Source organism: Panthera tigris, chromosome B1 (assembly GCF_018350195.1).
Source record: "Panthera tigris isolate Pti1 chromosome B1, P.tigris_Pti1_mat1.1, whole genome shotgun sequence".
Taxonomy (NCBI): Eukaryota; Metazoa; Chordata; class Mammalia; order Carnivora; family Felidae; genus Panthera; species Panthera tigris.
Window position 1 is genome coordinate 59,375,193 of NC_056663.1, and position 13,049 is coordinate 59,388,241.

A 13,049-nucleotide genomic window follows, 5' to 3' on the forward strand; every position below is an offset into this window, starting at 1 on the left:
ATATATATCTGTTAAGTCCATCTGGTCTAATGTGTTGTTTAAGGCCACTGTTTCCTCACCAATTTTCTGCCTGGATGATCTATCTGCTGATGAAAGTGAGGTATTAGTCCTTTATTGTTACTGTATTGCTATGTATTTCTCCCTTTAGATCTGTTAATATTTGCTTTATATCTTTAGTGCTCCTAAATAGGTGAGTGCATAAATACTTGCAAATATTATATCCCCTTCTTGGAATGACCCCTTTATTACTTATAATGACCTTCTTTGTGTTTTGTTACCATCTTGACTTTTATCAGAAACAACAGACTTTACCCCCACCTTTCCTTTGGTTTCCATTTTCATGGAATGTCTCTTTCTATCCCTTCACTTTCAGTCTGTGTATGTTCTTACATCTGAAGTGAATTTTTTGTAGGAAGCATACAGGTGGGTCTTGGTTTTCATCTTTTCAGTGACTCTTGTCTTTTTATTGGATAATTTAGTCTCTTTTCATTTAAAGTATTTATTGATAGGTATGTACTTATTGTCATTTTGTTAATTTGTTGTGGTTGTTTGTTAATTCTTTTTCCCTTTCTTTCCTTGCTCTTTTCTTTTGTGATTTGATGGTTTTCTGTAGTGGTATGTTTAGCTTTCTTTATCTTTTGTGTGTCTATTATTGGTTTCAGCTTTGTGGGTACCATGAGGCTTATATAAAACAACTTCTGTTGTTAAGTCTATTTTTAGTTGATAATGACTTAAGTTTGCATACATTCTACAGCTTATTTTTTTACTCTCCTCCACCCATTTTATGTTTTTGATGTCACAATTTATGGCTTTTTATCTTGTGTGTTCCTTAAACAATTATTGTTATTATAGTTATTCCTTTTGCTTTTTAACCTTTATTCTAGCTTTATAGGTGATTAATCCACTACCTTTGCTGTATTAAATTTGCCTCTGCCAGTGTGATTTATACTTTCATATGTTTTTCTGCAACTAATTAGTGCCCTTTCTTTTCACCTTAAGTAAGTCCCTTTAACCTTTTAACCTTTTTTGTAAGTTTGGTTTAGTGGTGATGAACTTTAACTTTTGTCTGGAAAACTTCTCTCTCCTTTAGGTCTGAACTGTGACTTTGCTGGGTAGTGTAGTCTTGGTTAGATGTTGTTGTTGTTCTTTCAAAACAAGAAACAACAAGATGATGTTTCTTTCATCATTTTGAATATATTATGCCATTTCCTTCTGGCCTGCAAAGTTTTTGCTGAAAATCTGATAGTCTTATGCGGTTTCACTGGTATGTAACAAGTTTGTTTTGTTTTGTTTTTTTCTCTTGCTGATTTTAAGATTTTCTCTATACCTTTAACTTTTGACACATTAGTTATAATGTGTTTTGGTGTGGGTCTCTTTGAGTTCATCTTTTTTGGAATTCTGTGGGCTTCTTGGGTCTGGATGTTGGTTTCCCTCCCCTGGTTAGGGAAGCTTTTAGCCCTTAGTTCTTGAAATAAATTTTTTCCCTCTTTCTCTCTCTTTTTTCCTCTGGGACCCTATGCTGCAAATGTTGATCAGTATGATGTTGTCTCATGAGTCTCTTAAGCTATCTTAACTCTCTCATTTTTTCTTTTTGCTGCTGTGATTGAATGAGTTCCTGTGCCCTATCCTCAAGTTCACTGATCCTTTTTCTTCATCTGGTCTTTTTTTGCCATGATCTTTTCTAATTTTTTTCATCTAGTCTGCTGTTGAACCCCTCTTGTATTTTTCAGTTCATTTATTGTATTCTTCAGCCTTGTGACTTCTGTTTGGTACTGACTTATATTCTCTGCCTCTTTTTGAAGTTCACACTTTGTTCATTCATTCTTCCTCTATGCTTGGTGAGCATAATTATGAATGTTATTTTGAACGCTTAATAGGTAAGTTACTTATTTCCATTATGCTAAGGCCTTTTTCTTGTTTTATCTGGTTCTTTCTTTGGAATGTTGTCTGTGTTCATTTTCCTTGACTCTGTATTGGTTTTTATGCTTTGGATAAAGTGGCCACCTATCCCAGTCTTGAAGGAGTGGCCTGGTGTAGGAGATGAATTTTATTGTCCAACCTGCCCTAGCTCGAGCCTTTGAGATTGTCTAAGCAGCCTACTTCATCCTTAGTGGCTCCTAGTAGTTGGGGCTGGTGCCAAGGCTTGTCATTGTGCCAACTGTAGAAGAACCTCAGTCAGCACCTAGATTCAGGCTGTTTGGAAGCCAGATTCTCAGCAACATTTGAAGTATGCAAATATACCTCTTTCAGCGGAAGACTGGGAGAAGGGCATATGTGCTGCCTCTGCACTGAATCCTGGGGCTATAGCTAGTTAAGAGCTATTTCTTTGTGTGCTACCATTCTGTTGAAGCCCTGCTGGTCACCAGGGCTGGGCTAGGCTGTCGAGCGATGTGCCCTCTGGAAAGGAGCCAGAAAAGCAGGGGTACCAGATGTGTATACGAGCTCCTTTCTTGGAAATACCGGTGAACTGGGGCCGGGTGGAGGGGGAGTGTGAAGATAGTGCCTGCTGGCCTAGATGTGTATTTAATTACAAGCCTCCCCTCAGGGCACAGCTATGATGACAAGCTAATTGTCCTCTTTCACAGAGAGACTGGCAGTGCTTTTCAGTCTGCTGTCTCTATGCTGTGTCTTGTGGGAGGGATAGCTGGTTACGAATTTCCTTCATTACAGCCTTATAGGGCTCCTGAATGTAAATCCTATTGGCCACCAGAGCCAGGCTGTTGAGGGGTGTCCTCTGGGCAGCAGCTGCAAAAACCGGGGCATCAGACATGTGCCCAAGCTCCTTTGGGGGCGATACCAGCAATCTAGAGTGAAGCAGCGGGAGAGTGGGAAGTGATTGGCCTTGCCTTGGAGGTCGTCTCTGGAGAGGATTATAGTTGGCTCTTAGGTGTGTGTGTCAGAAGCCTGCCCCTCTGGCTGCAGCTATGACGATAAGCAATAGTCGTCTCTAGCAGAAAGACGGTTTCATTCTGTCTCTGCTCAGCCCTCAGGCAGTAGGTGGTTGAGAACGGTTTCTCTGTTACGGTCCCATGGGATCTGCTTCCACTAGCCACCACAGCCAGGCAATCAAGGGGTGTTTCCTGGGTGGCAGCAGCAAAAATCAGGGTGCCAGGCATTTGTATAAACTCTTCCTGGGAATACTGGCGACCTAGAGTGAGGCAGGGGGTGAGCAGACAGATGGCACTTAACCAGCCTCTGTCTTTGGAGATTATTTCAGTGGGCCCCTAGATGTTTGTTAAATCAGGTGTCCACCCCTCATGCTGAAGTTTTAAGATGAGCAAATAGGCTTCTTTCACAGAAAGACTGGGCACTTTTCAGCGGGCGGCCTCTGCACTGGTCTCTAGTGCGGGCAACCCCATGGGAGCCTTTTAACAAGTGTTTGGCGGATTGCTATAGCCTTATGGGTCTTGTGGATGTTAAGTCCCGTTGGCTTGTGAAACTAGGTGTTTTGGGGGCTTGTCTCTCAGGTGCTGGTCTTAAAAGGGTGCTCCTGTGGGTTCAGATCCTTTGATCCTTGAAGCACGATTTTGAGCTCCCTCCTGATTGTAGGTTGCCACACCAGGGGTGGGGTTTATGGCAAGATTGTTTCATCCTCTTCTATTTGTTTTGCTGTGGGTTGTCTCTTGTTTGCCTAATGTGTAGCAGTGATTCGGCTAGTTTTTCGATTTTAGAGGAAATTTTTATATAAACTGGTGTGGTAGGCAGAATTCTAAGATGGCTCTCAATGTCCCCACCTCCTGGTGTATACACACCTTCTCTCAGTTATCCAATCAAACACAGATTGAGGTGTTGCTTTGAAAAGATTTTGCATATGTAATTAGATAAAAAAACCAGGTGATTTTCAGGAAAGAGAGGTATTCACTTGGTTTTGATTTAATCAGGTGACCCCTTAGAAGGGGCTGGGCTCCTTACAAGATCAAGGCGTGGGATGGATCTGTCCTGAGGGAGAGTCTGCTGGTTTTGAAAATGGAGGAGACCACATGGCAAGGATTGCCGGTGGCCTGTAGGAGTGGGGACTGGCTCCTAGCTGACAGATTACGTTGAGACCTCTGTCCTGCAACTGCAAAGAAACGAGCTTGGGAGAGCTCTAGATGAGAATGCAGTCCCGTGGATCTGTTGATATAAGTTAGCCTTCTAGACCTCTGAGCACAGAACCCAGCTCTTCTGACCTATAGAACTATGAGCTAATAAACGTTATTTTAAGCTTCTAAGTTTGGACTAATTACAGCCCCAATATAAAACTACACCAATGGAATATTTTGCTTCACAAAATTGCAACTATTATTTGTTAAATATTTATTGATGTTAAATCCACATTACACCAGCACAACAATCCAAAGTAGTATGATAGTACTTTTTTTTATAAATACAACATAAAAGGTGGCAAATAATGCTACTTAACCCCAAACCCAGCAAATTAGCAAACAGTCACATTCAGAAAAATTTGGCAAGTAAGATATGACGTAAGTCATAATTCTACAATATAGATAGGTCCATGAAAGACTTTGTATGGTATCTTAAATTCCTATTAGCAATGCATATTAAGTGTGGTCAAAGAAACTTGCACCACTCTGCAAAGAACATCTGCCACCCAGTGATTAAGCCTATGAATCATTTAAAACTTGGTTGGTTGGTGTTCTTACAAAGAAGTAGAAAGCTGTACATGTGAAGCAGTAATATGAAATATATGGGGTGGTACACGGATATAAAATTATTTTAAAAAATACTACGTATTGAATTAACTGAGCTAAGACAGTTCAACGTTTTTATTATAAATAATGAAAGATATATGTGTTTTGCATAAGGAATACAGTGTTTTCTTTTCATAGCAAAGTACCATTAAAACCTCATGTCTTGTAATACCATAATATCCGGCCAAATTGTTTTTTCTCCTTTCTAAAGTTTATTGGTTCCGACTTAAAGCCATCAAGTCTGGTCAGAATCCTCTCAATCTAGCTGTTGCAAGGATCAATATGCATTCAAAAAGCAGTCTGTCTTTGCAGAGATGCCTTTACAAACTACCCAGAACCCAGCACCTTCTTAAGGCAAGGTTTCATGGCAGCGTGGAAGTGAACCAATGTTTTTCACTCACCGTATTGGTGTCATTGGGAAAAAAAATAGATTATGGCACAAACTTGTTTTTGTCTCTCCCAAGAATCCATCTCCCTCGCGTAGACTAGCTCCCACAGGCAGTTTCTCTTTGATGCCAATCTTGCAGTCTCGGCCCATTTTCCACTTGCTCAACACATCTAACCTCTTCAGCTACTACACAGACTTCAGACACACTGAAACTTCCATAGCGCATGTGCTCCAATCTCCCAGCTGCCCCTAGATCCCCTGACTTTTGAGTGGCAGTGTTTTTCCACCTATACTTGAATTTTGAGGAAAACCAAAAAAAAAGCCTGGCCTCTATCATGTCTCCCGCCCATCTATTTTTATCTCCATGAATACAACGTAAGTGTGCCGGTAGCATTTTCCTTCATTCTTCCTACTCCTTCCAGGCCCGTCTTTCCTCTGAATACTATATGCCTTGGCCATTTGGGTGAGTGGGGTGTCTTTCGTGGAATGGACTGTAATATAGTTCTGCTTTATTCAGAATACTTTATATTATTTATATTTAAATTAGCCTTTTAATATGGTCTGTAAGTAAGCTTCCTACCAAGGTAGCATGAAAAGAAAATACTACATATAAAGAAAAAGAAAGTTAAAAACTAAGGTATCAACCTTGTTAGAAAACTCTTGATATTAATAAGATTTAAGGCAAGTAATTCCTTCCTTATGATTTAATATAAAACAATTTGCAAAGACAAGGCATTTACTTGGATTTGTCATTTCCTCTTCCTTTTCAGCCCCACATATTGCACTTGGTTCACTGTAGCTGTCTGAATACGCTGCCCATTTCGAGTCATTTTAGTATTAACTTGTACAACTGCCTCGTGTTAAGCATTCCACACTGTCATGCTATGTAGCACCTATAGCTAGTGTTTAAAGGCACGTCTGAAAATACAAATTCTGGTTACCTTTGAACAGTGGATTTCCATTAGCATTTTGGCATTTCAGATCGCTTTCATCACAGAAATTCCAAAAGTTTTAAATTGGATGATGAATGTGAATTTTCTGTGCAATGTGTACATTTCTATTAGCATCACCTACTTAAACTCTAAATTTGGTATATCAAGTAAGAAAAATATTATTTTGGTGTTTATTTCTTACAGTCAAAGGTATGTTTTTGCCCTTTACGTAATGTGACAAAGGAGTATGTTGGTCAAGGCAATGGCTGTTTCAGTGTCTCAGCTTTAACAAGAATGTTGGATTACAGGTCCTCACTTTCCACCAAGCCAGTGTTCAGTGTCAGGTGAGACGGGCTGGCTTCAGGTTGGAAGGCTGCTTTAATGTCCAGTCCCTGGTCCGAAAGCGCTGCATAGCGACTGGCTGAGGGCCGTACTTTTTTTGGCTTGGTGCTCTGTGGCTGCTGATGCCACTGGGCTACAATAAAAAAGGGAAAAGTAAAAATAAGATTTTTAAAATAAACAAGATGTAATTGGAAAGCACTTAAATGTTTCAAGTAAATACAGTATGTCTTTATATATGTACCAGACACACGTTCTTTGTCATGGTAGAAATCCTAAAATTTAAGCACAGTTTTGCATTTTCCTCATATGCTGCGGATTTACTGCAGGGTAGTGGGACTATAATAGCAATGCAGTAGTTTGGTGTAGTTTGTTTTAAATACTGCAGCACAGGAAATCTTTCGAAATAGTCACTCAGATTCCTAATTCTCAACTCTTCCCCTCTTAAAAAAATCTTCAAAGCTCAAAATGTATAAATGCTATAATAATTATAGTAGGTGTATTCTGGATGGATGTTTTTAACACTAATCAATTGAAAAAAACTGGGCAGTAGGGAAGGTTGAGGTCACTCAACCTTGAAGAACCTCACAAAGTTACTTCCTATTCAGGAAGAGGTAAAGTTTGAAAATCAGTTCTTAATTTTTTCTAGTAGTTTTCTTTACGTCAACAGATCGCATAATGCTATTGTACTAGTCCGTGAATTCAATAGAAATAATTTTCTTTAAATTCAGGATGCATGTACACAAATATTCATACACAAACACAAACCTATTGCTAAGCTGCTTAATGTATATTAAGGAGGAAAGCGCTAAGCCACAAGAAGTATGCATTCCAGGATCAATGGTACACACATTGAGAGTGCATGAAGACGCTGTGATAGGATTATAATACAGGAAGAAATGTTAAGAGGCAGTCATTTGCAGAACACAGTAACAAGAAAATGTGAACAACATGGTTATGTCTTTGCCTACTGTTAATTCCTAAGGATGCTTGAGTATGGAAGCCAACAACTGACTAGCCAAAGTCAGAGAAATAAACATGCATATTTGGCTACTAATGCAAAGTTCCTGAATGATACTTGGGTATTTGTTCTCCTGGTGTAGTTCACTATTAATGTTGAGAAACTATAAATAGAAAGAGAAAGAGCAGTATGAAATTTTTGGCAAATAAAATGCTAGAGTTGTTTATAAGCTTATATAAAAGTAATGTGATTTGCTGTCCCGATGTCTAATTTTTCATGATTTAACGAATAAACGCAATGAGATGAGATGAAGCGGCACTCACTGTAAACGTCCAGCCTGGCAGTACAGGACACAATCCCTGCTTCATTCTTGGCTGACACTGTATACCACCCAGCATCTTCTTTTGTGGCTCCCTGAATGAGCAGGCAGATGTAGCCATGATTATCCTGGTGCATGCTGGAGAAATGGATAAAGTCATTAGCGTTCTAAATTTTTAAAGAGTGGCTTTGGACACGAAGCATCATTTTTAATTAGATCATTAGAAACAGAATTGTGCAAGTAGCGGATAATAGGGTCATACTTATTCTGGAAAGGCTGCTAGCGCCATTAAAGTTAATGGGAGAGAAGAGCAGACATCAAGAGGTTGAATAAATGTGCGCACTTAATTTCTAGTCGAGGATCCGCCTTTACAAAGCCCACTGAATAGTTTCTGTATCGCCACTGAAGCGAATGAATTCATCTTTTCTTTTAGACATAACACTCAACAATCACGATGAAATTAAGTTAGAATGTGCCTCATCACATGCCATTAGAGCTTCCTTCCAAAAGCTTAATCATACATTAGGGTGAAGAGTGATTTTTGTCTTTGATATCATTAATGGCATGACTCTTACACAGATTTATGTGCTATATAAAGTGCATCTTTATATATCCTTAGGGCCTATTGAGCAGGTGTGGATTAAGTTAAGTCATCGTGTATTCTCACCTTACTCGGTCAGTGCTGTGAGTGAGTGATTCATTTTCTTTCTTCCAAAATATCTGAGGCGGTGGCATGCCCAAAACACGGCATTCCAGTCGCACAGGGTACCCATCCGCAACTCCTGTGTTTTGCAGCTTCTCGAGAAACACAGGGGGTTTGTGTGCCTCTTTAGCTAAGGAAACATGAGATGCGTGATGTATCAGTGATATACAAAAGTGGCACTATAAAGAATCCAGAAGCTTTTAGAACTATCACTTAAACAGACCTTTTATTTTATGGTACCATTTTTCACTTCAGGTGGTTAGGATGCTAGTCCTCTCTCCAAATTATTCTTTTACCAAGAAAGGTTCCTATGCTTCATTCCACTCATTTATTTCCTCAATTAATTCAAGTCTGACAGGCCCACACAGTCCACTGGCCATCTGGTCCACAGAATGCCTGTCTGACAGGCTGCATGACACTCCTAAGTCATTGCTAGCATCTGGGATGGCTTCACTACTAATTATGTCACCAAGCACTTGCAGCCTTTACCAACCACCGCCACCTAGTGACTCTGAGGAGAACAAGTCTTTCTAGGAATTTGATCCACTCAGATTCCCTTCCTGCAATCTGAAATGTCTGCTATGAAGATTTGTTAAGTCTTGGCTTAAATGAGACATACCATAGGATTTAAAGGGGGAAAAAGTGGGGGACACATCTTTATCTAAATTTGGCAGCTTTAAATTGTTATGTATAAGCTAGGAATATACATCTTCCAAATTATAAACTCCGGTCTGTATTCTCTGAAGAAAGCTATAAAAAGACAACTTTATTATTACCTTGAAGGAAGGAAGCCATAAGAGACAACTTTATGACTTAGACTGAAAAAGTTAGAACTATTTGTTAATAACACTCTGAGTATTACTATCCAATGGGAAATTGTTTTCTTAGATCTGAGGTGTAAACAATTTCAGAAAAAGAATAAAGTTTAATTATTTTCTTCTCAGCTCCCAATAATGAACTTGAGGATGCATGTTTTTATCAACCACCCTCTCCTTTAGGATGACAAATATATCAAGGCAAAACAGCTAGGGGAGAAACAGGTGAAGAGAATAAAAATTCTACCTGAAAATTTCAAACACCTAAGACTCTCTAAGACCTTGAATGATGTAGAGGATTATACTTTTATTTCATTAACCGTATTTCATATGGTTTCCTGCCCTAGGCTGTTTGAGGGAAAGTGGGACCAGACCTCACTCAATATTCTTTTTCTGGATCCCAGTTTGAAAAGAGCATACAAGGCATAAAATGAACCTTAACGTCAAAGCCACTCTCCAGTAGGAAGAACATCCACCATTTGGGAGCATTGCTACACAGGGAACTGATGATACAGAGCTTTGCATGATTTAATCCTTATAAATGACATAATCCTTGGGGCGCCTGGGTGGCTCAGGTGGTTGAGCATCCAACTTCAGCTCAGGTCATGATCTTGCGGCTTGTGGGTTCGTGCCCTGCGTTGGGCTCTGTGCTGACAGTTCGGAGCCTGGAGCCTGCTTCTGATTCTGTGTCTCCCTATCTGTCTGCTCCTCTCCATTTCACGCTGTCTCTCTCTTCTCTCGAAAATAAACATTTAAAATGACATAATCCTTGCAAAAGTTCTGTGAGGCATTATGGTCCCTATTTTACACATGGCGGAATTGGGTTGCAGAGATGTTATATATGTGCCAAAGGACATAGCCAGCGGACGAGAGTGGGGATTAGAACTGAGATCTGACGCCAAAGACATGACACCTGTAATCGCTGTGCACCGCCACCTTTCTAATGCAAGTGCTGACCAGGCACACCAGGATGCCTGTGTCTTTCAGACCTTCAAGTCTCATCCTGAGGACAGATATGACCCAAGGGAACATTAAACAGGAGAACGCTGAATGGTTTTGGTTGGAGGAGGGATGGTTAGAGGAATGGATGAAATTGATCCTAGTTGTGTAGGAATATCAAATACTTGATGTAAAATTTAAAAGCACGGTTAAGACATACTACAACAGCCCAGGTATTTATGACTTTTGTGTGTGAAAATGTCCTGGTGCCTTAATTAGCATCATTATCCAGGATTTTAGCCACGACCTCCTGGGCTTTATTCTCATTGCTGTTTTATTTCTTGAAAGAGAAATAAAGACTCATCATGTGGGGAAGAGCACTAGGAGTCAACAGACTATGGGAATCTGACCCTCAGTTAATTAAATAGGACCCTGGAAGAGTCGCTTACACTCCCTCATTTCCGCACCTGTAAAATGAGGAAGAAAATTTGCTCTAATTATCTCTTAGGGCTTTTATGAGGACCAGGTGATACAGTGGTTAGGAAGCACTTTGCAAATAGGGATATGAGAAATAAACACTGTTTCTTTTTTAAAAGAGAACAGATAATAGATGCTCAACTCTTAAGGATACTATAAACCTTCCTTATCCAAGGGTAAAACTTTATATAACATTATGTACTTCTACAAAATTTAATAGTATGTAATTCATTAAAAAAGCAAATCTGAATATGACTGTGACACTGGGGGTAAATGATAATGTTTAGAAGTTTTGAATTTTGAAGCCAATGCCTCTTACTTTAAAAACTGGGTAGCACTTTATGCATCAGCCAAATCCTATATATAAGTTTGGTTCTGGAATCCATGATGCCATTGCTCCTTCTCTATGGAACACTGGAGGCCAACTCACACATGAGAAACAGAATGACCAGAATAGCTGCTAAATTCCTCCTCTCTCTTGGCCAGGCTAATGGGAGAAGGGAAAGATAAATAAGAATGGCTACACTGAAAACAAGTAATGTTTCTGATCTGGTAAGTCTTGTGTCCTAATTGGCTACTTTGGTGATACACTCTATTTTTTTCAGCAGTTTTATGTGTTCTCCATACTGGTTAATAATGCAGGATCAATTTACATTTTTACAGCCGATACTCATTCTGAGAGAAAAAAATTCACAGACTTGCTTACCAGCAACCACAAGCTCCAGGCTGAATGAGTTTTGTCCTGCTCGATTAGTGGCTATACATGTGTAGATGCCAGCATCTCGTGATGTGACTGGCTCTATGATCAGAGAGTGCACCCCGTTCTCACGCACGAGCATCTTGTGAGCGCTGTCGGGGCGTATAGGTTTTCCATCTAGTTGCCAGCTTAGATCTGGGGTTGGTAACCCACTGACCTAAACCAGAAAGGAGCATATAAATTTCTCTAATACTGAAAGAATGAAATCATTAATAGCTGGGAAACCACCATGATTCCTCCTTTGGTACTACAAGGATGGGTTTTAGTGTCGGCTCATGTTACTCTTTTGCTTAAACCTTTCAATGGCTTACTGAGCAATCATGGACTCCCTTCTAAACATCTCTTGTATCTCTTAGATCTCTTATAAGATATCTTAGATCTCTTCTATTTCCTAGAGAAAAGGAAAACAGGGGACTTAAAAAAATTTGTTGTCTTACCTCACCAGGGTTATGAAGATTACTGGGATCAGGGCGCTGAGCTCTTTGGAAAAAGGTGTCCAACCACAATAACACACTCAGCTGGCATTTATACACTATAAAGCTTATTATCAAAGGGTTGCCATAGCTATGGAGACATCAGTTAATGCATCCATCAGCACACAGAGCTATTATTATTTTATCATCTTTGAAATTAAGTAACAAGAGCAATATGAAATTACCCAGAAAGCCATCTCAACAAATTAGCATCACAATGGAAACATAAAATCCTGAGAGCATGACAGTTGTGTTGACCAGAGACCAGATAAAAGCACATTTAATTGCTAATAACACATTGTGCTGTGAAGGGGTAGGGATGGTTGCCATCTGTCAGCTCTTTATAGTTTTGCCCTTGATTGTCCAAGGGAAGAAAAGCACCATTAAGGAAGGCTTTTTTTTTTCCCACCCCCACCCCAGATTTACTAGTGGGAAATTGCATACAAAAAGATGTCATTTGGACTGTAAAATAATTCTTTTGAAAAACCAGCTCTGCCAAGTTCCATTCTTGCCGCGTGATACTCTCGTTTAAAAGAGTATCTATAAGATACCCATCTCTGCACATATAGCAAAGTTCTTGAGAATTTAAGGGAAAAAAGTAAGGAAACTGAAATTACTGGCTAAAAGGATGAAGACAGTTTGGAAACAAACAGCAGTAGTTAGCTTGGCTTCGGAGAGGGCAGGCTCTCCGTTCTCCATCTGGGCACCTGCTCTCCCTCAGCTCTCCACATACACTGCTTTACCTGTTTGGAGGTCACTAGAGGTGGGGGGAGGAGGAGGAGGAGGGAGTGGACACTCCTGGTCAGGCTCCAGGCCTTTCCCAAGGTTAGAAATAAGGTGGCACTGCTCACTGCCACCTTGCTAGGTTAGATCCTGACTGAGGTCATGGTATGTTTAGTAGGAGAGTCCTTCAAAGTGACTGTGCACTCTCAAACCACTGATCCACGTGCATCTCTGCCAGTACAGACCTAATCACATTACAGGCAAAGGGAAAATGCCCACTTCTACCCCTATTCTAATTCCAGCTTTTCTGGTTGTGTAAAGAAGGCCTGATTTCAGAAATTTAAGGTCATTATAAGCAGGTCATAATTTGAACAGATACATGCTCTGAGCTCATATGGGGATGGGAGGCGGGAGATGAGCAGATTTGTTACTAGAGGGATTGGATTAGTCATTTTCCCTTAGCACTTAGCACCAGGTCAACAGTAGTTAGTGTCTAGGAATGCACCTAATGGGTTAAAAGCAGGGGAGTGGT

The 13,049-nt window shown here is 40.0% G+C and overlaps 2 protein-coding genes across 3 annotated transcripts in view; one reads left to right on the forward strand and one right to left on the reverse strand.

Moving 5' to 3' along the window:
* Positions 1-13,049, forward strand: part of CBR4 (carbonyl reductase 4) — a 97,439-nt gene that overhangs the window by 72,502 nt on the left and 11,888 nt on the right. The window lies entirely within an intron of this gene.
* Positions 4,282-13,049, reverse strand: part of PALLD (palladin, cytoskeletal associated protein) — a 268,198-nt gene continuing 259,430 nt past the window's right edge. Inside the window, exons 17-20 of the mRNA XM_042983655.1 lie at positions 11,271-11,478; positions 8,298-8,463; positions 7,635-7,768; positions 4,282-6,486 (exon numbers count right to left, since the gene is read on the reverse strand). Coding sequence (XP_042839589.1) covers positions 6,314-6,486; positions 7,635-7,768; positions 8,298-8,463; positions 11,271-11,478 — 681 coding nt within the window. The 3' untranslated portion in view covers positions 4,282-6,313. The remainder of the gene's footprint in view (positions 6,487-7,634; positions 7,769-8,297; positions 8,464-11,270; positions 11,479-13,049) is intronic.